Source organism: Phaseolus vulgaris, chromosome 10, assembly GCF_000499845.2.
Source record: "Phaseolus vulgaris cultivar G19833 chromosome 10, P. vulgaris v2.0, whole genome shotgun sequence".
NCBI classification, from domain to species: Eukaryota; Viridiplantae; Streptophyta; class Magnoliopsida; order Fabales; family Fabaceae; genus Phaseolus; species Phaseolus vulgaris.
Window position 1 is genome coordinate 15,358,790 of NC_023750.2, and position 27,179 is coordinate 15,385,968.

Sequence of the window (27,179 nt, forward strand, 5' to 3'; positions counted from 1 at the left end):
TAAGGTATCTCAAAGGCACGTTAGATTATGGGCTTCTTATCAAACACAACACCAATAATACAATCCAGGGCTTCTGTGACTCAGACTGGGCTAGTGATATAGATGACAGAAAGTCTACAACTGGATACTGCATGTATTTTGGCTCTAATCTTGTCTCATGGTCTTCTCATAAACAAAATGTTGTTTCCCGACGCAACACTAAAGCAGAGTATCACGGAATTGTTGTTGTCCTAGCTGATATTATATGGCTTCAATCTTTATTAAATGAACTCCATATCTCATGTACCATGCCCAAAATTTACTCTGATAACCTTGGAGCGGTTTTACTTTCAGCTAACCGTGTCATGCACTCGAGGTCCAAGCACTTTGACATAGACATTCACTTTGTCTATGACCATGTACAACGGAAGCATGTCTCTCTAATTCATATACCTGCTCGTTTTCAACTTGCCGGTGTGTTTACAAAACCTATTTTTGGTCCTAGTTTTACTTTTGTACGTCCTAAACTTATGGTTTTGGAAAAACCCATCATAAGTTTAAGGGATGTTAAGCAGATTACTTAAGTTAGTTTTAGTCGGTCTCCAAGTGTATCTTTGCCTATATATTTCACACAAAAGTAAATATATGAATATTTTACTCTTTTCCTCCACTCATTCTCTCTCCTGTTAACAATTACATGTTGAGTTGTTTCTTGCCGGTTTAAAGAAAGACATTCAGATGTCAGTCAGAATGTTTCAGCCTCAGTAGCCTTTTACGTTGGCAAGGTTGTGAGAGGCGGCAAATACAAGTTCAGTTCCTCAAATTCCTCCAGAATTATTTGGCCGCACACAGAAAGGTATTTTGGGTTCTAAACCAGTTTCCAATGCTGCTTCTTCTTCAGCCAATTCATTTTCCAATTCCAAGCAACATAAAATTTAACGCATGCATATATGAGTGAACGACATGCAAAGGGCTTGTGTTACTTTTGCGATGAACCATATTCTTTCGAACATAGTCGTGTCCACAAGAAACTGCAAATACATGTGATTGAAGTAGAAGATGATGTTGATCTTCAAGAAGTAGATGGGAACACTGCCACTGTCTCCAATAAGGGTGGTGATTCTCCACATATTTCAGTAAATGCTCTCACGGGAGTCCCTAGTTTCAAGACTATGAGGATCACAGGGTACAAGAACAAAAAGCCTTTACACATCCTCATTGATAGGGGCTCTACACATAATTTCTTGGATGCTAATATGGCTACACAGTTGGGCTGTACTATGACCAATCCAGGTAGGCGTGGCGGATGGATCTCATTTGACAGTCACAGCAATAGTCAAAGGGTTTTCTTGGACCATTCAACAAACCATGTTTACATCAGATATGTTCCTCATTCCCCTCGGTTGCTGCAATATTGTTCTCGGTATTGAGTGGCTGGTGACTTTAGGGAATATTGTTTGGAACTTTTATAGTGTAACAATGGAATTTAAGGCTCAAGGGAAAAGACATGTGCTGCGGGGGGCTTCTACACCACCTATAAAGTCTACCAAACCACAACACAGTCAAAGAGGCTTCTGCTACATCTAGAGTCGCTATTGCTGTAATCATGTAATGTGATGCATAATGAGGAGTAAGTGCTGTTTAGTAGCTGTTTTTATGCTGCTATTTCCTTAGTATCCAGTGCCAATTTTATGAACTCAGGGGGTCTATCTGGGTCTGTTGTTGTATGGGAGATCAGCAAACCCCTTTGTTGTGGTGCTGTGATAATTGGTGCAGCAGCAGCAGGATTATGGCAGAAGTTCAAGAAGCTGATGCTGATGAAACTGATGGGGTCGCTAAAACCAAAATGGAGTTAAGTAGTATAGAAGAATGCAAATGTTGATGGCGGTTTAGGCAAGAAGAAAGGGAGATGCAGAGTAGCTGCAACTCCTACAGTTCAGGTTGTTGTAGAGCCAAGTTTATGCAGTTCTGCTGCATAATTCTGCAGCAAACGCAGAAATTTTGTACTTGTTGGTTTCGGTGCCTATGTTATTTGTGTGAATTATGATTTTGTATAAGGGTTTCTCTTAATTTATATTTGGGTAAGACTATAACTAATGCAGTTCATTTAACCTTCTTACAAGTTTGTACCAAGAAGGAAGACGACTTGTTACACTCCCTTACCACCCATGCCGAGCAGTTAGAAATTCCAGAAAGGGTGGATAAAATTCTGCACCAGTTTGCTGATGTTTTCCAAGAACCAAACACCTTGCCACCCTTTCGTGATCATTATGATCATGCCATTCCTTTGGTTCATGGATGTAATCCAGTTAACAAGCACCAAAAGGATATCATTGACTCTTTGATACAGGGTTACTTGAAATCAGTGGTAATCCAAAAGAGTCATAGCCCAGTCGTGCTACTGGGAAAGAAGGATGACACATGGCGATTGTGTATCGATTATAGAGAGTTAAACAAAAATACGGTAAAAAACAAGTTCTCTATTCCTTTTATTGAAGATTTAATGGATGAACTTGATGGATCCGCAATTTTTTCCAAGATTGATTTGCGGGCAGGTTATAATTAAGTTCGGATGGCACTTATGGACATACCCAAAACTGCTTTTAGAACACATGGCGGGAATTATGAATATGTTGTTATGCCTGTTGGCCTTACAGCCACTTTTCAAAAGTTGATGAACCATGTGTTTGAAAGGCTTTTAAGAAAGTTTTTGCTGGTTTCTTTTTTTATGACATTTTATTTTACAGCAAAATTTTAGAAGACCATTTGGAACCACCTTAAACAGGTTCTTCTCACCCTTCGGCAATGTTTCTTTGCGGTACACAAAGTGGAATAGTTGGGTCATTATATCCCAAGTACATGGGTTTCAACATACCCGAGTAAAATAGAGGCTATGCATAGTTCAGACATTGAAGGATTTGCTTAGTTGTGCTCCGGTTTTGACTCTTCCAGATTTTAATAAACCTTTATTTTATGCTTGTGGATGAGGTATTGGGGTTGTATTGATGCAGGAACAACATCCTATAGCATACATCACCAGAGTTTTAAATAGACATACATATGAAAAGGAATTGTTGGCGATGGTTTTTGCAGGATAGAAACGGAGACATTATTTATCATCCGCACAGATTTTAGTGAATTGTAATATTCCTTTTAGTATGTTTGTGTCAAAACTAAATTGCATCAGTTACCCTTTCACCCATCCACAACTGTTTACATAAATAGATACATGAGGACCATCTCCTGTTACAAATGGTGCAAGATATTATGTAGGCCTCTGTTTTTGTTATGCTTAATAATTTTGCTGAGACTCAAACTAATCACAGGTTAAAATCTATTCAAACAAATATTTCTAAGTCTTGAATCTTTTCTTAAAAAATATGGTATTAGAAATACATGTCCATATACTCATCAGCAAGATGTCTCAAAACAATATAAAAATGCATTAAAAATAATAAAAAAATGTATCTTTTTCATGTCTGAATAAAAAAAATAATCTCTTTTTAATTCCTTAATTAGTGTTTATAAGATACAGGTTAACCATCACCATATCTAATATACAAGACACGTATCAGCCTCTTCTGCTTCCATTTTCTAACACCAATGAATCACAATTCGTAACGGTAATAACGGTTGCATCTTCTTCTCTACAATGAGACCTTCTTTCATTGTCTGCCTCTATCGGATACATCACATTGTTTTGTGTTACAACAAAATCAAACATATTCTACTGCAAATAAACGTTATTTATTTAACGTAGGTGTTACAAAATAACAGAGAAAACAGATTGATTTTGGGAAGCTCGTTCCACTTATCTCACCGAATTTTATTATTGTTAGAGACAGGAAGAGTAGAGAGAATGAGATCTACGTGGTTCTTACATAATCTTCCCAGGTATGCCTTTTTTTTAATCACTTTTTTCATTGCTTTAATATGTATTTTAATGACTAATAGCTAGGATTTCGAGGTTTTTGTGTTGTGGGGTTGATTGTATTTTGGCATGTTGATGTTGCCTCCTGATTTTCCAGGGATTTGTGAGCTCTGCAGCTTTAAATACAGATAATTAGGTAAACAAATAATTCAGCTGTAGAGGAAAATGTCTAGCTTCTGGGGTCCGGTCACATCATCAACAGATTGCTGTGAAAAGAATTATGAATATTCATCTTATATTGCAGAATTTTATAACACAATATCCACTATTCCAACCATTCTGTTGGCTCTTATCGGTCTTATAAATGCTTATAGAGAACGGTTCGAGAAAAGATTTTGTGTTCTTTATGTAACAATTATGGCACTTGCCATTGGAAGCATGTTGTACCATGCCACGCTACAGCGTGTGTAAGTGTTGAACTCTATCATTTTTTGCAGCAATTTGTATAAATATTTGGTTTATTATTTGAGTTATTCTACGTCATACAAAATGAGTTCGGCATTTTGCATAAATGTTTGTTGAATATTTGAATCTTATTTAAGGTGATTGCAGGGATCACATCATATTCATTTGTTGATATTGTTTTGGGTGAGTATTTATTTATTGTTGAGTTGTTGCAATTTGATTTAGGCAACAACAGAGCGATGAAATTCCTATGATGTGGGAGATTCTGCTATACATGTTCATCCTGTATTCCCCAGATTGGCACTACCCTCGTACAATGCCCATCTTCCTAGTTTTGTATGGTGTTATTTTTGCCATTGTCCATTCAGTGGTCCGTTTTGGAATTGGCTTCAAACTCCATTATGTCATTCTCTGTCTCCTCTGCAGTCCAAGAATGTACAAGTATTACATTTATAGTGATTGTGTGTCTGCAAAGAGCCTGGGAAAGCTATATGTAGTTACTTTTCTATTGGGAGGTTTGTGTTGGTTATGCGATCACGTTTTCTGCAACCAAATTTCTCGTTGGCCAATTAATCCACAAGGTCATGCTTTGTGGCATCTCTTCATGGGTTTCAATTCCTACTTTGCAAACACATTCTTGATGTTTTGTCGTGCTCAACAACTTGCCTGCTCTCCAAAAGTTGTCCGTTTAATGGGTGTCTTGCCCTATGTGAAGATTGAGAAGCCAAAACGCCAGTAAGAGAAAATAATACAAGATGAAAATGTTTCACTCATCATACATTTGGGTAAAGAGTAGTTAGCTATCCATGTTCTTGGCCTTTCTTTCTTTTTTTGCTTAGATTGGTTTATACATAATGATTTATTTGTTTTTCGATTTTCTGTTCTATACCTAGGACATGTACCATATTTGTGCCACTATACAGATGCTTCTTTCAGCCTGACTAAACTCCATTAATCACAACCAAAAGTTTTGCCATATTGGTTGTAATTGGAATCAGTTGAATCATCCTACATATTTATAGTTAAATTTTCTTTAACCCTTTCTAGGTGATTTAGTATGCTATTTTTGTGGAGCATTAAACGTCAAACTCAGTTTGATGCTGCTTTAAAACTCATTAGAATGAGTCTAGTGATAAAAGGTCTGAATAGTTTGGTGCAACTAAACCAATGTTTAAATACTCGCCTGGTTTTTCAACTGGACAAGCTATTTTATTTACGGTTTCAATTGTTCAAATGTGATTTAATCAGGACTAAATTGCTATCAATAAAATTATTATAAGAATTAAATAATATTAAAAATATAATATCATAATTCTGTGATGTTAAAAACTAAATTAAAACATAAATTTATAGGCTTTCAACATTTAAAATAATATAAAAATTAAACTAAAACATGTTAACATACTCTAATTAAAATTTTAATAACATATATCAATAACAATAAGTTTACATGGAGAATAAAAAACCAAATATTTTAAGGTTTTTTCAGAAATTTTAAAATAATGTGTTGTTAAATAGTTTTGTATAAATTGGTTTAGACCAATTTTATTGGATCTCGAAACATAGGTTGACACCATTCCATTGCTTTAGACGGTATAACTTTCTTTAATAAAGTAGTCAATTTAGGATTGTCATAACATTTAACAGGACCTTTTGGCTAGAGCCACTTTGTTAAGATTCTTTCCAAAGCTAGATGCAAATCATGTTCTTTCCACTGAAAAAGTGCATTCGAAGTTCATATCACTTTTTACAGCTAATTTTTATAGCTAAGTAACATTTCTTAATGCATGATTAGATTAAATTATTTTGCACCCGATCAAAATCACTAGAGCATTTTCATTATAATAATTTATTAAATTACATTAAGCTAAATGAAAAACATATTCACAATAATCTGCTCTGTTGTCAGTGTAAATAAACATCAGCAAATTGCAGTAACAGATTATTCTGCGAAGCACAAGTTGCATTCTGGATCTTGAGGGAAAGAAAATATGTTTTTCATCTGGAGGAAAATAATACTTCATTCCCAAAAGAATTCCCATTGTCTGCTTTTACAAATGGGGAAATATTACATTTTTTTAGCCTGCTGGAATATAAAAGTCCTTGAATTCCCTAGAATCGAATCATTACCTATTCATAAACTAATGGAGGCTTTTGTTCCAATTGTAACAGTACTGATGGTTGAGTCACAAATTGAACTTCGAACATACTAGATAGAGAATTAACCAAATTTGCACTCGGTAAGGAATCCGAGGCATGCCAAAACCATAGTGATTGTCAACAAAATAGAAACGAAAGAGTACCACGGAAATGGAAAACAATTTATATCCTATCATATAATTGGTGAAACATTTGATAGTAGAACAAAATAAATTGTTGATCATATTAAAATATATTATCAAACGTGATTCAAACTACATTTAAGGTAATTAAATACAGCACAGGCGTTCATTTTCAGCCATTGGCAATGTGAATTATTAATATTTAAAGATCATGAGTGAACGGTAGGTGTTCATGCAAAGCCACCAATTAAAGATTCAACTAGAGCCAGAAAAACAGAATGGAACTAACGGTAGACATACACTATGCACAGCTAGACAGCTTCCGGACCTTTGATTCGTTTCACTCAAAAAGATAGAAAAGAAAACACTTGTACAGGTAGATGTATGTAAAGGAATACAATAGAAGGTGAGAACAAATACACCTCGCCATGAATCTAAGATTTCCTTGGAATCCCCCGCTGTAAAATTTCTCCAAGTCTCCAATATAGAGCTTCTAGTTCATTGAACGATAGGTTGATCAATATCTGAAACGACACCAGCGGTAGTTCCACAAATTAAACATAATATGTTAATTGATATAAATACAAAATATACAATGTAAAATAAACATAATACCTGGTCCAAAATCATTTCAACCGAGAGACTTTGTTGCACAACAAATGACTGATGATATATATATGCAAACACGGCCATAACCATCTACAGCAAGACAAATTGGTCAAATTTTGCTCGTCATATGCATAATAGCTTGGTACTAGGAAGCTTTAACTTCCAATGCTAGCCCCTCAGCCAAAGGAATGAACAGGACGAAAGATACAAATAGTGTACAGGCAGCAGAATGTAAAAGTGAGTGAAAAGTTGGTAAGATGTTAGGGAGGGGCAAATTTTGGCCTGTTATCATTATTCGAATGGCATCAAAAATATAAATGAATAAACCAGGCTCACTTTCACAAATATATTAAACCAGGCCAGGGTCAGTATGCAGTTGACATTCATATACTGGACCACCAAGACTTCTACCGAAGATCCCTTCTTGTTGAGTTCATTAAACTTCACGCTTAAATTAATTTTGTTTGAGTAGAAAATTTCATAATTTTCAAGGCATCCAAATATATTGAATTTAAATTGATTTGATTTCAAATTGTACAAGACAATGCAAATTTATTAATTTAATTCAAATTGTTAATATTGGACTAGACAATTCAAATTGTTAGTATTAGATGAGACAATCCAAATTTATTAAATTTTAAATTTCTAATTTTGGATAAATTATTTCAATTACTACCAAATACAAAAAAGTTATTAAAATATTAAATAATTGTTAATAATTCAAAAATATCAATATTGATTATTTTTTTAGTAAATCTTGGTTGATGCCATTTCTTAGTTAAAGTTCGTCAAAGATTTCTTTAACTGCTCAAATATTTATTAAATAAATTTTTATAAAAAGTAAAAATTAAAGCAAAAAAACTTTAAATTGTCAAAACTTCAATCAGAAAGAATAACACACATTTTCTCTTCAACACTGAATAAAATTTTAAAGTAGAGTACCAAATAAAAGTGTTTTAAAAATTTAAAACGGACACAGTACAAATATATATATATATATATATATATATATATATATTTACATGCACACATATACTCATCTTAGTCCCGATTCAAAAAGTTGCATTACCCATTACCACGCCCACAAATACGGGATTATTTGTCACCCCTATGAGTGACAAAAACATTAGTTTATGTAATATGATGATTAAAAGTTGCCCACAAAGACAAAAATAACATATAAAATCCCAAGTAGTTAAATATTATTGATTTAAAATAATTTGCTAGATTGAAACATCAAAATAGTCTACCTGGCAATCCATTCTGTCAGTAATTCCACCATGTCCTGGAATACTATCACCAAAATCCTGCAAAATTGGGAACACGTGGCAAGTTTGTTTATGCTTGATCAAAATGGCTGATATTTGCTGACTTCAATATTAGAAAAACAATTGCATACCTTTATTTTAAAAGCCCTTTTAAAACCACTAGCAAAGAAACCTCCAAAAGGTGCAATAATCGAAGCAAACAAGCCAAGACATAAAGCATGCCATTGAACTGGTAGGATTGATACCTCCTTCCAAGGAAACTGTATACAACATGTCGCAAGTTATGATTTTCATATGTTCCAAGAATCTGGATTGGGAACTCATGATTACAGAATAGTCACATTTTATACACTGAAATGTAATGTCGAAATATAAAATCTAACAGAGTGATTGGTAGAAAATTTAGTTTCCTAATTCTATTAAGAATACATGTTTTGTAATGGCAACTATTGGTGTGTTTGGAAAAACAAAATTAACTACACGCCTATTGAATAAGTGTTGATTACATAATAAGCTCAAGGGCCTGTTTGGTTGAAATATTCCTAAAGTACTTCTAAGAGAAAAAAATAAAAATAAAAATCAAATAAGGTTCTCCATAAATTAAAATTAGCTTATGCATAAACTAGTATATAAAAGCTCTCTTATTTAACTTCTCCAAAAATTAGAATTTTAACTTATGCTAAGCTAGTTTTTACTTATGAAAAACTTCATTTCATATTTTCTTATTTTCTTCTTCTAGTACTTTTAGAGAAGCATACCCAAACAGGCCTTAAGGATTATATGGAAATCAAAGAGGGAGAGGGCATTCAAGCTCGTTTAGACTGTTTCACAATCTATTTTGTAAAACTTATTGAAATAAACTGAAAATAACTTACAGCAGGTCATAAGCTCTTTTTATAGGTTTACACAAGTATTTATGTCATATCATAAGATAAGAAGACCACACAAGCTCTTCCAAATATCCCTTTTAACCAAGAACAATGAAGATTAAAATGAAATATGCAAATCTGGACTTTTTTATATTCATGCTAAAAAATTGCCTGGTTAATGTCCTAAAGACTGGGCCAATTTGAGTGAGTCATTTCCTGATCTATGCATGTCATTGACTTAATTGTCTTCAACCTTATCAGTAATTCTCACATTCTATACATTTCAAGTTTTTTATTCTCTAGGTAAAATCTGAGGATTTATGTTGTTATTTGAGGCATCCAAATTGTGTTTTTGGTGAATTTTTTTACCAATACGGTCATGCACACTTAAACTGTCAAGTAGATATTGATGTAGGTCATAAGATTCAAATTTCAGCTGAATTTCAAGTGCTTACCCAATGAGGGATCCATCCAGGTAAGGAGTAGGATTCTGGCTTAAACATAGGACCAGGATCACAGTGAAGCCAACCAGTTGACAAATCCTGCATGTTATTATTACCAACGAGATGTGAGCATTAGAATAATGTTTCACAATATGCAAGTTAGTCGTGGTATGCATTACACAGCTACCTTCCTTGGACACGTTAGCCACTGAGAATGACCCATGATGTCAGCAAGCTACAAAATAAGTTTTCAAAGATAATATTAGCATCCAGCTCATAACAACATTATTGATGTATAAACGCTCAAGTAGAAACCTAATTGCCACAAATGATGATTCTGACCAAGCTTTTGGACAGTTTATTTAGGCTGATGCAACCATTTAATAATTAGAGGAATATAAAGCATCGACAACAAGTGATTCAGACTCAGTGACAAGTGACAACCCCCCTGCCAAAAAAATTCCCAACAGTTTTGTACCATCACTAAGAAATTGAAATTTTGCTTACCATAAATGCAGAGATGATAGTGGTAACGGATGCCCCAATAAAACCCTCCCAGGTTTTCTTTGGAGATAACTTAATCAAAGGGGTTTTTCCAAAGAAGAAACCAAAGATATAAGCAGCAATATCATTAATGACAATAAGTGATGCTGGGAGAAGAAACCTGTACAGTAGTCCAAATGTTGAAGAAAACAAGCAAGACATCAACATCAATACAATTAAAAGCAATGGGTGCAGGATATGTCTTATTTCCTATAATAGCAGTGATCAAACATTAAATAAAATGTGTGAACAAAATGATTCTATGGAAGCACATAGATAAACGCATAAAATCACTTTAAAACATACCAGTTTAAGATTATGCCACACAATCATCATAAACAGTACAGTTATTTATTTGGGAAAAGAATTAAAATAATACCCTCGTAATCAATCCAAGAAAAAACAAATGGGAATATACTTTAAAAATCAGCCCCCTGCATTTTGAAAAGTTGGCAGTTGATCTTGTTTTACAGCTTTATTGTCTCTCTTTTTTATGAGAAATATAATTATTTCATCACCTCTCCCTAATATTCTCTCCATCTTTTCTATCCTAAGGCCTTGATTCCACCATTTGGGCAAGACCAGATAACATCCTGTGCAATTCAGCCAACAAACCCACGAATTATGAAATTCGTTTACACAATTCCTTAAGGTGATTGTTTTGGCATCAACTACCAGAAAAATAACATTTAAAAAAATATTGCAAAAAAAGTGTCCACAAAAATGAGGAATAGCATCATGAAGAATAATATGATTTCATGCAAAAGAGAATCCTCAAAAATTGGTGAAATTTTGTTAGCATGGCTATTAATTAATCATCATTTCCTTTTATAGGCTATATTACCAGAAAATCCCTTCAAAAATGCTTGCCACAGTAAAGGAGGACTGGCCAAATACAACAATTAGAATCATATGTGTCCAAGCATACTGGCCAAATTGGTACTTATACATCTTCTTCTTCAATGTGAGAATGAACCACATAAATCCTGCATTCAATCAATAAAAAGTGCATAAACAAAGTATTCACTTCCCTACAATGTTGAAAATGGCCATAAGATCATAAATGTAAAAAACAACCTTGATGTTTGCCAGGAATCTAATAGAGACATTGCACAAGCACTGGCTAGTGAACATTATAAGGATAACATGAATAAAAGTAAGTTACCTGCAATGTACAGGGCATAGCAAATAACCATATGATACTTAATAAGACTGCTCACTAGCCGATATAAAACCATGTCTGAAGTTACAGTGTTAACCAGCCGTTGACTCAGAATACGTCCATAAACAAATAACATTGAAGTGAAGAAAAAATGCCTGAAAGAATATACGTGAATATGAAGACATCATTAAATGACTTTTTTAAAAATGTCCTGTCCAATTAGCTACTAATTCATTATAAAAAGAATGATTGTACTGCTATATGAGTAACAATTACGAACATACCAGTTTAATAGCCTAAATCCAGGCAGCTGCCTATCTTCATGAGCTCTCCTGAGTAGATTGAAAAGCTCCTTTGCCATGAAGATTTGAATAACCACCACCATTGCAGTGATGTAGAGGTGACCCATATATATGATCAACACAAAGCCGCCAATCATCCATACGGATGAATATGCTCGAATTAGCATGGACTTGTATTTGCTTTTGTCATTAACAAGTAACTGGGTACCATTTGCTTTGCTAACTTCCGGAATAACCTTAGATAAAGGCATCAAAAAATTAACTTCAAATAGTTTACAGAAAATCTTCCAGAATGATACTGCGATGATTCAGTTCTCATGTCATGTCATTGAAAGTTATTACATTAAATTCATCTATGGAGACAGCAACATTAAGAAAGAACAAAATAGTCATAATAAAAAAACAAAGATTTAAAAAAGAAAATAAATTAGAATTTAACCATGCTTCGAATTATTTGTTGTCCATAATTAGATACTTTTGACAATTTTTCTTTCTCTCTTCAAATTTCAGGATGACACAGAGTACGCTAAATCAATTTCTACATGAAATTTACTAACAAAAAATGTTTTTTAATAGACAAAAGGAAAAGATGATTAAGTGATAAATCAAACTTTAATTAACTAACCTCATTTGAGCGTTTGCGGTGCCTAATCCGACCACTTGTGGTTAATGGGGCAGTAGTACTAGTATCCCTCTGCATTGGTCTTCAATCAAATTTCACCCAATTGGAAGACAATGTGAACAGCACATGTGTAGCCAGAAAGTAGACACCTGTAAAAGTAAAAGAGATTAAATATACTCCTTTATATATATGAAGCATAACTTATTAGATATGATTCAATTTGTAGACCTTCCAAGCAAAAAAGCTTGAACAAATTAGCTTCCATTATACAGCACAAACTCGGAGGATAAAAAAAGCATGACATATATGAAGGTAACTAACTGTAGACTTAAATTTGGAGCAGGGAAGTTTAGCTAAATGAACTTTTCCAGTGATTCATTTTTTTAGTTCAATCCAATAGAGATCTTTATACTTCACTATAACCATATCATCCACAGCCGTTTGAGTACCATGATATTAACTCATATCACTAAGTCTCATTCACCAGTTGGAATAATAATCATCTTCTTCAACATTAGGATACCTACATGATCTTCTCACAGCTAAGGATATCAATTATTTACCATTATTTAGCCCTTATTAGTCCTATCCCTCTTTCCTATCTGACAAAACATTTTAGTTGTTGTAAAGAAAGTACAGATGATGAGTTTTATACATCTGCTTTATGTAATATGAACCAAATATCCAATATACTAACTGGAATTATAAAACATAATTTAACATGCAATAAATGCCTAATATGTGCAACTTTTTATTTTAACCGAAGCTCAGTAAGCAAAATTCAATCTTTGCGTGAAGCTTTCGTCAAAACAGAAAATATCGAGAAGAAAAAGAGAAAAATCAAACACAAACATAACTTTAAGCTCTAACCGCAAAAGGCCAATCAATAATAACATCAATAAGGAAGACATGTGGAATCCCATATCTATCAACTTTTTTGGAATCACTGAATGTACAACATCTGCTCGATCTATTAATTCATGACTTATGACTAAATACAAACGTAGAGGCACAGTTGAAGAGAGTGGCAGTAGTAGTGGACTAGCAGTCAATTGGTATTATCCAGGGACTCTTCCGCACGGATAAGTAATATTTATCACATGCTGCAAGAACGAAATCACAAATCGATGCCAAACCCGACCCCGAAGTGTTGCCTTCAAGTTTTCTTACAACTTGTTAATTTTCAGGAATCCCACGTTTTCAACAAGTAACGAACCCTAACTACACAGTCCACTGTCTATTCAATAAAAACACATTATCGCACAAACCCTCTCTATAAAAAAGAAGCAGTCGCAGTAACCCTACATCACTATTCCACACTCTCGAACAAAGTCAATGTATTCTCTTACCCTATTAATAACTCCTCTGCTCTCTACAAAACCGTTAATTATAGAGAGCCAAAAACACGCAAAGAGTTTCAACAAAAAACAAACGCGCACAACTAAAACTTCCTCTTACTCTTCTTTAATTTTTCAACGCAGGAAACAAAGCAAAACGACGAATCTGGAACATGATACATGAGAAGAGTTCAGATTCAACATCAGAGACAGTTCCGTGAAGTTGAATAATATATGAGAGCAAAAAACATCTCACGAAAGTGAAAAATAAAAGGAGATAAGCACATAAACATGTATAAGCGAGCGATAGTGAGATTGGCAAAAGGTAGGAAACCTGGTTTGGGTTGTGGCGATGTTGAGCGACGAAAAGGACGAGGGAGAGAGTGAAATGAAGAAGACGAAAAAAGGAAGGGTGAGAAATAATAGGTATAGAAGGTGAGAATAGAACACAAGAAACGGTAAGCAAAGCGCGCACACAAACACCGTAGCGATGAAGCTTATTCGTTTATTCGAAAGTAGAAAACGAGAAATTCTTTCTTGCCAAAGCACAGCTCACACAGGAGAAGAGTATCATTATTGTGACGGACCCTTCTTTCATTTTTAATACTTTTTTATTATGATGCTATATTCCTTCTTCTTCTTTTACAACAAATAATAATAAAAATCCCTTTTTTTCTGGTTCAGTTTTGCTTGCCTCTTCAAGAATCTTTTCTGGAAGGAGGTCAAATTAGGATTGAGACTTGAGACTAGAGACTCAGGATTCGTAGGAATATCGATTGGTTTTGGAGCATTCAAATTGAGAGCAAGGTATAAACCAAAAATTAAGATTCCACATTCAATTTTAAATATATAATTAATTAATTATTATAATTACGATATATTCAAATATAATTACAGTATAATGGATTATATTATGCAGGATTTACTTTTATTAAAAGTATAATGGATTTTTGTCATGGACTATAGTGTTTATTTTTTTGTAATGCATTTTTAAAGCTAATACACCAAGAATGTCTACGATTCGACTCAAAAAAGGACTTATACCAAAATTGTTGGTAACAAAGGTAAGGCACAAGGTCAATCTAAAATATATTTTTTAGGACATAACATTTATCAAGTAACAATAATTCCAAAGGTTAAAAGTATTATATTTTGTTCAAAATTCTCTAATGAAATAAAACCTAAAAATAAATTACCAAAATTATTAAGATGTGTAAATTATGTATCATATTTTATTTTATAATATAAAAATTATCTGTAAATCTTTATTCTATAGACTTTAAAAGATTTCCAGGCCATGAGACCAGAATTAACAATATAGTTTATTAAGGTAAAAAGGCCAGTAAAAAAATTTGTCTAAGACTACTCAATCCTAGAGTCTTTTATGATAATGGAAATTGATACCTTTGAATTAAGATTAAGAGGTATTTTGAAATCACAATTCAAATAAAAAATTATTAGATACTATTATGGGACTTCGACTAAGACTCAAATGGAATATAATATTATTAAAAAAGTTATACATTATTATGCATTACTAAATTACAAACATAAAATAAAGATTAATTTTAAATAAAATATAATTAATCATTATATTAATTTAATTAAATATTATTTTAAAGATTAAAAAATTATTAATATTTAAAATCATTTTTATTATTAATAAATAATTTTTAAATTATATCTATTTAACTACCAAATTTTTACTTACTTAGAATCTAATTAGTTTGTAACTAATTTTGGTAACTAATTAGATAATAATTTGAAAATTATTTAATAATAATAAAAATTATTTTACATGTTAATAATTTTTTATAATATTGAATTTATTTAATATAATGATAAATTAATTTTTATTTTTAAAATTAGTTTTTATTTAATAATTTTATAAAAATAATTTAATAAATAAAAAATTCGTTTAAGAACTTTTTGTGAAGCAAGAAAATAAATTTTACAAAAAAAAAATCTCTCATTGGCAAAAAAAAAATTCAAATTTTTGTTTGTCCATGCCTTTAATTAATTTGATTACCAAGAAGTATGTAGAATCCTTCTCGAACAAAATCCAATATATTCTTGGTTAATCAGTTTTGAATAACCTCTCTACCTACTTTCAAGAATGATTCTATTGGATATGACTTATCAAAGTCACAATTTCTCCAAAAATAATAAAATACTATGATAATTTCAAAGTTCCAATTTTTTTTATTTTGTAATATACTTAAAAATGCTCAATTTCTGCTCTGAGAATGTGAGTGAGCTAGTTATTTGTCAATGTATATTTGAATTCAATTTAATATAAGGCAGTCTCATTTTCAAAAACCGTTTACTTGAGGGTCAAGGTGCTTTAGTGCATTGAATATTTTGAAGAAAATTTCAATTATGGAAGAGCAACCCCGTAAAAAAAAGAATTTAGAGGATTTTAGGTTAAAATTTTTTTTTATGGAAAAATCTAAGACTAAATTTAGGAAAAGTCTTATAAAAGTATTGCCTATACTAGATTGTCATGAAAAATAAGAGAATTTAGAAAATAGGGACAGAAATAATAATCTTTATTTACAAAATAGGATAATTGTTAGAATTTATAATTACTCTTATGCTTATATTAACTATGATTATATCCTTTTCAAAAACCCTTTACTTGAGGGTCAAGGTGCTTTAGTGCACTTAATATTTTGAAGAAAAATTCAATTATGGAAGAGCAACCCCGTAAAAAAAAGAATTTAGAGGATTTTAGATTAAAATAATTTTTTATGGAAAAATCTAAGACTAAATTTAGGAAAAAGTCTTATAAAAGTATTGCTTATACTACATTGTCATGAAAAATAAGAGAATTTATAAAATAGGGACAGAAATAATAATCTTTATTTACAAAATAGGATAATTGTTAGAATTTTGAATTACTCTTATGATTGATTATATTAACCCAGTGAAGTCTTTTTGAATGGGAGAAGTAATTGGAGTGTCAGTTCTCACAGGTAGTTCAAGGTGTCTGTTTTGACTTGAAAAAGGAGGATAGTTGGATTTGGAAGGATAAGGGAGGTGTTATCATATACGGTTAATTCTGTCTATAATCGTCTTAGGAGGGGCCGAGAAGGAGAGAATGTCATCGAGTTTAAATAACTTTGGAGATGTAAAACCCTGCCTTTTGCACTTGTTATTGTCTGGAGAGTGTTGAAAAATAAGCTAGTTACTAGGGTTAACTTGGAAAAGCGTGGAATTGCTGTTGAAAGTTCTTTATGTAGTCTTTGTAAGGGTGGGGTGGAGGTATTTTTCTGGTAGTTGATGCCAAAACAATCACCTTAAGGAATTGTGTAAACGAATTTCATAATTTGTGGGTTTGTTGGCTGAATTGCACAGGATGTTATCTGGTCTTGCCCAAATGGTGGAATCAAGGCCTTAGGATAGAAAAGATGGAGAGAATATTGGGGAGCTGATGAAATGATTATATTTCTCATAAAAAAAGAGAGACAATAAAGCTGTAAAACAAGATCAATCAACTGCCAACTTTTCAAAATGCAGGGAGCTGATTTTTAAAGTATATTCCCATTTGTTTTTCCTTGGATTGATTACGGGGTTTTTTTTTTTTTTTTTTTTTTGATCAGCAAAGAATGAAATTAAATTAACAGGGATACAAAGGGGTATCCCAACCCTTTTACATTAACCAAACTACATAAGGCAAGACAAAAACAAGGGATAAACCAAACTCTATGCTACAAGAACTAAGCCTTACACTGATATCTATACCCAAAGAAAAAACGCACTAAGAGTAGGACCTCCAAACTTCCCCAGCAGCCAAGAGACCTCCATGGTCCACTTATTGTGCATCATCTTCATTCGGGTGCTCCATGTTAAGCTCAAAAACAACCCCTGTAAGTACTTATAGCCATTCTTTACAACTTGGTAAACCTGATGGCCTCAAACTAGCGCACATACAACTAGACATAACCTCACAGCCTATACCTACACCTCAAAAGCTGCATAAACCAGAAAAACAAGGGAGACAACACCAACTTTTGCAGCTTTGAATCATCAATCTGCATTCTGCCAATTCCTTGCTGTTGCTAGTCCACCAACTAATCTTCCCAGTGAAACATCGCACCAGAGGAGGAACAATTCTGCACCCCTGTTTTTGAATGGTTGAGTACCTGCAACACACTTCCAAAACAATATATTGAGCTTGCTGTTCGCTGTTGCACAATAACTTCAACGCCAGGTGTCTGTAAGCCTTATCCAGGCACACACGATTCGCACATGACAGCCCCTACAAGAGTTATAGTGGCATCAGGCATATGGGCTACTCCAAACAAAAGGTAAATGATTTCCCACATCCAAGATGTACTGGGAGGCGTCTAGCACAATCTACTGCCTCGTCCAGACTACTTAAAATATCATCCCGACCATAAAACCGAACATCGATCAGATTTAGAGGTGAATAAACTTGCCAAGGAAGAAAAAACCAGCATCACCCTTCTACCATCCTACCACATCCCAGCTATACTAAAGAAACTTGATCTGGCAGGGCACCTAGATAACCTTGGACTTGGGAGCACTTCGTAACCTGTCCACTTTCCAAGCATGACCTCTACCGAAGACAGGAAGAAACTACACCTTATACCTACTAGGATGCAACCTCCCTTTTCTGATGTTCCTTTCCTGTTCCAGCACAAGCACCCGACATTCAGCGAACCTCGATGAGACACTGATTCGGATTCAGGATCCAATCCGAGAAAGCATACGAAAAAACCACTGTTTTGTGTTTTAGCCATAACCAGGACTGCAGCTGGGCATGCTGGAAAATCTCATCAGCGTCTGGGACCCCTTGTCTGAAAACCACTAAGTTCCTGTGCTCCCAAATACAGCTAACGATCGCCGCCCACAAGCCTAACCACACTTGATTTTGTTTACTATAAAGGTGTGCTAAGTGGAAATTCATAAAGTGGTTCATGAGATCCTTATTTTGGGCCCCTAAAACACCAATCCATCGATAGCACCGTGACCAAACTTGTTGTGCAACCACGCATTCTAGGAAGAGGTGTTGGGAAGATTCATCCGACCGATTACACAATGCGCACAAGGTTGATGTCACCGGCACTCCTCTTCTTAACAAATTCACTCTACTAGGAATTCTGTCAATAAGGATTCTCCAAGCAGTAGTGAGAACTTTGGGCATAGCTTTGGCTTGCCATAGGAGACTAAACACACTTTCCTTTGAAGCTGGGGTTTGGTGGTTAGTCAACACAGAGTATGCTGATTTTACCGAGAACATACCCTTTTGGTCCCCCTTCCATAGCAGTTGGTCAGAGGTGTCCTTACTCAGTGCACCCAAACTTAATCTAGATAGCATTTCGACCTCCAATTCCGTCTCCCATTGGAACCTAACCCTCCTCCAATTCAAATTCCACCGCCATCTATTATCTTCCCATTCCCCTACCTCTCCCACCTTTTTTCCTTGATCAAGAGACAAAGAAAATAATCTAGGATACGCCGATCTCAGGCATTCATTCCCGAGCCACAAATCCTCCCACAATCTCACTACGGCTCCGTTACCTACTTTCCACCCAATGGCCTTTTGGAACCATCCGTTTGCTACACCTTCACCACATACTTTGATGATATCCTTCCACCACCATGATTGGTCTTTTGATCTAAGATGCATGTTCTCGGCAGATGAACTGTATTTAGAAGATATAATCTCCATCCATTTTCCACCTTCATTACTTATGATTCTCCATCTCCACTTCGCCAGGAGTGCATCATTAAAGTTCTTCACTTCCTTCACCCCCAATCCTCCATCCTCTAAGGGCTTACACACATTATCCCAGCTAACCCAAGGTATGGATTTATTATGTTTTCCCCACACCCATAAAAACTTCCTCTGAATACTGTTGATTTTATTGCACACTGCTACCGGGGCTTTAAAGATAGATAAGTAGAACAAAGGTATGGCAGTGAATACCGATTTTAGCAGACAAATCCGTCCTGCCATTGAGAGGAATCTTGCCCTCCAAGAGCTAAGTTTGGCTTCTACCTTTTTAACTACCGGATCCCAGAACTGTTTCTTCCTCGGGTTCCCACCCACCTCAAGCCCCAAATATAGGAAAGGTAGCTTCATCGTATTGCAATTCAAGGTTTTGGCATACGTGCTCATAGCAAAGTTGTCCACTTTGATACCAGTCAACTTAGACTTGTGAAAGTTAACTTTCAAGCCCGAAACAACGAAGAATAGCCTTAATTGTAAAAATGCTATCAAAGGAGTCCTCACACATAAAGAGTGTATCATCTGCGAATTGTAGTAAGCAGCACTCCACATTATTCCTTCCCACCTTTATGCCCCTAAGAACCTCCGTTCTCAGCGCTTGTCTAACCAATCCTGCTAAACCTTCAGCAACCACTAAAAAAAGAAAAGGGGCCATTGGGTCACCCTGTCTCAACCCCCTGGAAGGTTTAAATTCCTCTGTGGGGCTTCCATTAACCAACACAGAAACTGACGATGAGACTAGGCACCCTTTTACCCATAAGATCCACTTCTCGTGGAAGCCTAGCCTGTGGAGCATGTCAAACAAAAAGTTCCATCTTACTGAGTCATACGCCTTTTCGAAGTCCACCTTAAAGCACACCCCACTTTTCCTCTTTCTCTTTATTTCCTCAAGGACCTCATTTGCCATAACAACGCTATCCAATAATCCTCTTTCACGAATAAAGGCTGACTGACATTCATCAATTATAAGCGGCATAATTTTCTTCATTCGACTCGACAAAACTTTTGTGATGATCTTATAGATCACTCCAACTAAAGAAATGGGTTTGAACTGATCTAGCGTCGACGGGTCTCTTACTTTTGGAATGAGTGCAATGAAGGACGCATTACAACCTTTCGGGAGAGACCCTGTTGTGTGAAACAGTTGCACCGCTGCCATAACATCCACCTTAAGCACTTCCCAACAGCTCTTGATAAAATTGAAATTGAAACCGTCTGGGCCCGGACTTTTAGATCCTCCACAATCCCATACTGCATTCTTCACTTCTTCCTCAGAGAACTTGATAACCATATTTCTACTTACCTCCAAAGGTAACGACCTGAATTCTACCGAACCCAAGTGTACTCCAAAGTCCTGCGTAGCCATGAACCTCCTCTCAAAAAGTGACTTAGCTTCCCTCCTTACAACTTCCAGTTCCTCACACCACTGGGAGTCTACCTCAACACCTTTAACCTCATTTTTTAGCCTTCTCCATCGAATCGCTGAATGGTAGAATTTAGAGTTAAGGTCCCCATGTTTAAGCCAATTCACTCTTGCTTTTTGCCTGTACATGGAGTCTAGCTTTTTATTCACTAACCCCAGTTGACTAAGCAATTCCAACCTTCTCAACCTCCCCTCGTCCTCTAAGGTGTCAATGTCGTCCTCCCCGTCCAGATTCTCAATTTCCATCTCGATACGTCTCTTATCAGATTCCACACATCCAAAAACACTTCTATTCCACACTTTAAGATCCGCCTTTAAGAGTTTCAGCTTTTCTTTAAGTGCAAATATACTATTACCTTCCACCTGATACGATTCCCACTTCCCCTTTACCATTGCCGTAAACCCCGGTTCCTTTAACCACACATCAAAGGTTCTGAAAGGTTTTGGCCCCCAGTCTTTAATACATGATTTCAAAACAAGAGCGCAGTGATCCAAAACGACTCTCTGTTGCACATACTATTTAGCCGCCGGCCAGACTTGAAGCCACTCTTCGGAAACCAGGAATCTGTCTAGTCTACTCTTTGCAGTTCCGTTTGCTTTAAACCAGGTAAACTTTTTCTCTACACACGGAATATCCACCCATCCATTGGCTTCAATAAAATTGTTAAAACCTTCCATTTCCTTCCTTTGACTTGAGTGTCCTCTAATCCCTTTCCTCTCATCTGCCCTCCTTACGGCATTGAAATCACCACATAAACACCAGACCGGATTTTGGTGGGATTGCTTGAACATCGTTAATGCCTCCCACAAGTGGATTTTGTCTTGTATGTTACATGTTGCATAAACATTTACCACCACACAATGACGTTTTGCCTGTAAGTGATAACCTTCAATAGCAATAAAACCAGTACCTACAACATGGTTCCCGTATTCAAAAGCTTCCTTGTTCCACATTGTTATCATGCTTCCTGCCCCGTTAATCCCTTCATGGTGAACCCAACCAATGTTACAACTTCCCCACAAAATAAAACATCTAGCATCTGAGAACGAAGTAGTTTTTGTTTCCTGCAAACAAAGAATCTCAGCACCCTCCTTAAGCACGGTTTGACTCAGATACCTTGCTTTCGTCCCTCCTCCCAACCCTCTAATGTTAAGGTTGACTATAATCATGGTAACTCCTTCGCACTGCCCACCCTAAACATCTCTTTATCGTTCTTGTTCCTTACCTCTAAACGGTCCAGTTCTCCAACCAAAATCCCCTCACCCCCTGAGCACTCCATTCCTAAGTTACGTCCCAACTCCCAAATTCTAACGGATTCCGCATCCTTAATTTCCAACTTAAACCGATCGTTGCATTGGTGAATATCAGTACTCGATTCCGCGAAAGAACAGAGGCTAAGTTTCGAAGGAGAATTTACCCCATTATGGAGTGACCCTACTCCCCCATTCGACCTCCACTTCTGTTGAGCAGATTGCGTGCCATGCCCCCGCATAGACCGTAGCCGTCGGAATTCCGGTGATAGCTTGCGACTCACAACTCCATCTGAACAGGCCTCGTTTTCGGCGTTTGTTTCTTCAGCATTGATCGTGTTGCCCCACTTGACGCTTCCGCTTGATTGAGGGTCCGAGCTCCCCGTAGAAGACCCCTCGCCCTCGCTACTACGGCGAATTGCCTGGCATGGATTTCCATCGGATTCGCTCACCTGCACACAACGTAGAGACACTTTTTCCCCTTTGCTTCCAGATGTTGGGCCCCTTGCTACCAATTCTTTACTAACCGTACCCCTATTAGCTGATTGGGCCTCACTTTGCTTAAGCCCAGTAGCTAAAGAATTGCACTCATAGGCCCCTTTCATTAGGTTAGCCAGCGAATCCTGTAACATTTTGCAAGCTTCGTTGACTTGGTATACAGTATCAACAACTGCCCCACTTTCAGACCCTCCTTGCACACGTTTTGCCATATTAATGAAAGAAAAACCACCTTTAGACTAACACCCCTTATCACTCAGAGCCTTATTCCCTACGAACTTTCTGTTTGCTGGTACCGAGATCGGGGTCTGCCCCACCGCCTCGGATACCTCGTCCCGCCGCATACCGCCGCTTCCAAGGTCGTCTTCTTCATCAGACGACTTTTTAGAATGACAAGTTTCCTCCACAACGGTGTCCGAGGACGAAATGCTGTCGGACGATGCATAATGGTCATCGAGGCAAGAACATACTCCTCTTTCATTGCTGGTTATCTCTTCTATGACCACAATATTACAGAGTTGCCCATTAATCCTAAAATCCTTCACCATTTCAGCTTTGCATGCTTTGCGTAACCTCACCTGCAGACGAGCATACTCCAAGTTCTCCCACCGCCGAGTAGGTTCATCAATTTTAACCAAGGACGCTACTTCTCCAATCACCTTCGAGAAGCATTGTTCGTTCCACAGGGTTAATGGGATTCCATAACACCTTACCCATACCATTTTATGCTCTGCTACGTAAGACTCAGACCAGGGCTCGATATCATCGAAAAGGGAGACGAACCATTCTTTATTAAGCTTAATGATATCATCCATACTTTCACCAGCTTTAGGTGTTAGAAGCACTAGATTATCACCCATACCTCTAAGCTTAATACTACTCATTCCCCCCTTGACAAACTCTTCACTCAAAGATTCGAAGGAGATGTCAGGAGACATCCATCCGACTGCACTTGAAACCAGCCACGCCGGTGCATTTGAAGTTGTTTCAAAAGCAGGGCCAGTCCATCTATCTTTTACCGACTTACATACAACCTCAGCATAGGACTGGTTAGGTTTCAGGTTCTCACCCTTTCGGACTGTTTTGTGTTCGTGCCAACCCTCATTTTCCTTGTTCTTGCCGTGAGGGCTCCTAACTCGAAAGATAGCATTCGTAGATGTACTTGGCCTCCTCTTCATGACTTTGATCTCTGCTCTTCTGTACTTTGGAACATTAACATAAAGTTTGAAGTTGCCAATGTGAATCCGATCCAGTTGCTTTTCCAGCTTAGCCTCATTGGGACCAGGATAAAATCGCACGAAACCATATCTTCTTCCCCACCTGTTTGGCCTTCTAGAGATGAATACCTCTTTTACTCTAGCCCACTTTCTGAAGATCCTAAACATCTCATGCTCTCCATGGCTGTCGGGAAAATTCGAGAAAAAGAACGTTATTGAGTCCCCTTCCCCGGAGTTATTTACCGACGCTGCTGCCTTAAAGTCTGCCTCTCTTCTCCAGACCTCTTCCCTTTTCCCCCTCCACCTTACCTCCTTCCCTCTACCGTAGTCTCTACCGTAGTCTCTTACCGCCATTGATTACGGGGGTATTATTTTAATTCTTTTCCCAAATAAAAAACTGCACTGTTAATGATGATTGTGTGGCATAATCTTAAACTGGTATGTTTTAAAGTGATTTTATGCGTTTATCTATGTGCTTCCATAGAATCATTTTGTTCACACATTTTATTTAATGTTTGATCACTGCTATTATAGGAAATAAGACATATCCTGCACCCATTGCTTTTAATTGTATTGATGTTGATGTCTTGCTTGTTTTCTTCAACATTTGGACTACTGTACAGGTTTCTTCTCCCAGCATCATTTTGTTTGGATTAAAAGTTGTGGGTGAGTGGAAAGTTGAGAGTGTGGGTGAGTGGAAGTGTGAAGAAAGTGTGGAGAAAGTTGAGGGTGTTTGGATTGGGAGATGTTAGAGTGAATATGTGAATAAAGTTTATTGAAAAGTATGAATGATGTGATAGTTGTGAGAGTATTTTAATATATTTTGAATAGTGTAAATTGTAAGATTACAAATTTACCCTTGTATATAAATAAATAGGAAAATGAAATATTAATGTTAAATTTTTGTTAATAGATAATTTTAATATTATTAATGATTATTTAATAAATTTTATGGTATATAAATATATAAATATATAATTTTTATTAATTATGATTTTGATTACTATTAATAATAACATTAATATAATTTAAGAAAACATGTCATGAACATTAATTAGTTGCAAAAATATAAAAAGTTATTATATTTGATGTAGAGAGATAAATACATGTTAATTTGAAATTATGCAAATTATTACAATATTTTTTTAATTTTTTTAATTTTAACATTAATAAATTATGTTAAATCTAAAAAAATTAAAATCCTAAACATTATAAATTTTGAATTCCATTCTGTCAAAATAAATTTTTTAAATAAAAATTTCTATTTTTTATAAACAATTCATTTTTTAAAAAATAATTACTTTCTACATTTATTATTAAAAAATCAGATTTCTTCTCATAAGTTTGACTGTTTTTTTAATTAATACAACATTTTTTATAAATTTTTTAATTATAACATGAACAATTTATGTCAGATATAAAAAAATCCTACAAATTTTTAATTCCATTATGTAAACATATTCATTTTTAATTCCATTATGTAAACATATTCATTTTAAAACATAAAAATTATCTACATTTATTACTATAAATTGAAATTTCTTATCTAAACTTTTTCTTTCTGCTTTCTTAACTTACTAAAACATTTATTTTGATTTTGTAATTTATAATATTAATTTATAAAAACCCTACACATTACAAATTTCTATTTCCAGTTGTAAAAATATTCAGTTTAAATAAATAAATTTTTTCTTATAAATAATTAAATGTTATAAAAAAAAAATGACTACAACATTTTTTTAATGTTTTTAATGATAACATTAATAATTTATGTCAAATCTAAAAAAAAATTAACTAAACATTATAAATTTTTATATCCATTCTGTAAAAATATTATTTAGAAATAAAAAGCTATTTTTATAAAACAATTTAATTTTTAAAAACTAATAACTATCAACATTTATTATTAGAAATTCAATTTTTTTCTCTAAACTTTTTTGTCTTTTTAACATTAAAATTACTATAACATTAAAATAAATAATTAAAAAACCTGAATAGAATGGAGGCCTATGGTGGCATGTAAGAGAAAAGAGAAAAGAAGGGTAGAAAAGTAATATTTTACATATGATGTGGCACTTGCTATGCACTCTCTCCTTTCTCTTCATTTTGGAGAAGATGCAATATGCCCTCCACTTTACCTGCAGTCTCTCCCTCACCCACATACATAACTGAAAGTGATGGCATTCTCATGGAGCTCTTCTTGGATGTTGAAGAATATGGTGCGGAAGCTAATGGTGAAAGTGGGCAAGGACCTCCTAGGAGTTGTGGTGTCCTTGAAGGTGCATGTATTGTATGGAAAGAGGGAGGTTCGGCCAGCCCCCTTGGTAGATGGTGAAGAGAAGATTAGGTCCTAGAAACTAGGCAAAGGCAATGTATGGCACAATATGGGCAGCATAACATTACTCTCATTAATCTTGCAAATACAAGTGATGGGCTTCTCCTTTTATAGGCTAAGGAGGTCGTAAATCCTAAGCTAAGAGAAGATGAAATGCTTCCTAAATGAAATGGAAATTACTCCACATGGAGCACATGGGCACATGGCCGACCATGTGAGGCAAAGTTCTAGAATGTGCACAAAATCTAAGGTAAATCACATATAAGACAAGTTTATGCTTTCTAACACTACACTAACTACTAAGCCACCCCTAATGGGCCTCCATGTAGCATGTATAAGTTCTTCTCCCTCCAATCCGTTGCTTGACCCATTTGTGCGTGAAGGTGCTTGGTCATGGACCTAGTGATAGGTCCTAGACGGTCTAGGCTTCCTCCTAGACGCTCCTTTTGTAGCCGCCCCTCATCTTGTGCTAGACGCTCTCCTCTTGAGTCTAGACGCTCCCCACATGGGTCTAGACGGTCTAGACTTGGAACTTGGCTTTCATAGTGTGGTGAGCTTGGCCTTCCTCCATCATCCCCTCCCCCTTGGAAAGGATTTTTCCTCAAATCCATCTCGTCCTCATCGTCATTGGTACCTACAAATGGAGAAAGATCAATTACATTAAAAGTGTCATGTACTCCATATTCAAGAGGTAGGTCCAATTTGTATGCATTGTTATTGACTCGCTTGAGGACTTGAAAGGGTCCATCACCTCGGGGACTTAGTTTGGACTTCCTTTGAGTTGGAAATCGATCTTTGCGAAGGTGAAGCCAAACTAAGTCTCCTTCCTCAAAAATTATTTCTTTCTTCCCTTTATTGTTGTATTTGGTGTACTTCTCATTTTGTTGTTGTATTTGGATTTTAATCTTCTCATGCATTTTCTTTATAAAATCGGCTTTGATTACT

General features: G+C 35.4%; 4 protein-coding genes across 6 annotated transcripts; 1 reads left to right on the forward strand and 3 right to left on the reverse strand.

Annotated features, from left to right (window-relative positions):
* Nucleotides 1-4,546: 4,546 nt before the first annotated feature.
* LOC137819054 (alkaline ceramidase-like) lies at nucleotides 4,547-5,235 on the forward strand. The gene has a single exon (XM_068622778.1). The coding sequence runs from the start codon at nucleotides 4,566-4,568 to the stop codon at nucleotides 5,052-5,054; it is 489 nt and encodes a 162-aa protein (XP_068478879.1). The 5' UTR covers nucleotides 4,547-4,565; the 3' UTR covers nucleotides 5,055-5,235.
* A 1,531-nt stretch (nucleotides 5,236-6,766) lies between these two features.
* Nucleotides 6,767-14,500, reverse strand: LOC137812576 (phosphatidate cytidylyltransferase 1-like). 3 transcript variants are annotated; one of them, XM_068614661.1, is made up of 12 exons: nucleotides 14,087-14,500; nucleotides 12,419-12,564; nucleotides 11,776-12,029; nucleotides 11,495-11,646; nucleotides 11,174-11,315; nucleotides 10,294-10,450; nucleotides 9,974-10,021; nucleotides 9,799-9,885; nucleotides 8,606-8,734; nucleotides 8,457-8,513; nucleotides 7,213-7,296; nucleotides 6,767-7,121 (listed from the first exon to the last, which is right to left on the reverse strand). In XM_068614661.1, the coding sequence occupies exons 2-12, from the start codon at nucleotides 12,491-12,493 to the stop codon at nucleotides 7,032-7,034; spliced, it is 1,275 nt and encodes a 424-aa protein (XP_068470762.1). In that variant the 5' UTR covers nucleotides 12,494-12,564; nucleotides 14,087-14,500; the 3' UTR covers nucleotides 6,767-7,031. The 3 variants fall into 3 exon arrangements, with proteins under 3 accessions (XP_068470762.1, XP_068470778.1, XP_068470770.1); XM_068614677.1 differs by having other exon boundaries at nucleotides 14,228-14,343; XM_068614669.1 differs by having other exon boundaries at nucleotides 13,874-14,241.
* A 6,949-nt stretch (nucleotides 14,501-21,449) lies between these two features.
* LOC137815360 (uncharacterized) lies at nucleotides 21,450-22,103 on the reverse strand. The gene has a single exon (XM_068618505.1). The coding sequence runs from the start codon at nucleotides 22,101-22,103 to the stop codon at nucleotides 21,450-21,452; it is 654 nt and encodes a 217-aa protein (XP_068474606.1).
* Nucleotides 22,104-22,921: 818 nt separating this feature from the next.
* Nucleotides 22,922-24,253, reverse strand: LOC137815366 (uncharacterized). The gene has a single exon (XM_068618513.1). It carries the CDS (start codon nucleotides 24,251-24,253, stop codon nucleotides 22,922-22,924), a length of 1,332 nt encoding a protein of 443 aa, XP_068474614.1.
* Nucleotides 24,254-27,179: the final 2,926 nt, after the last annotated feature.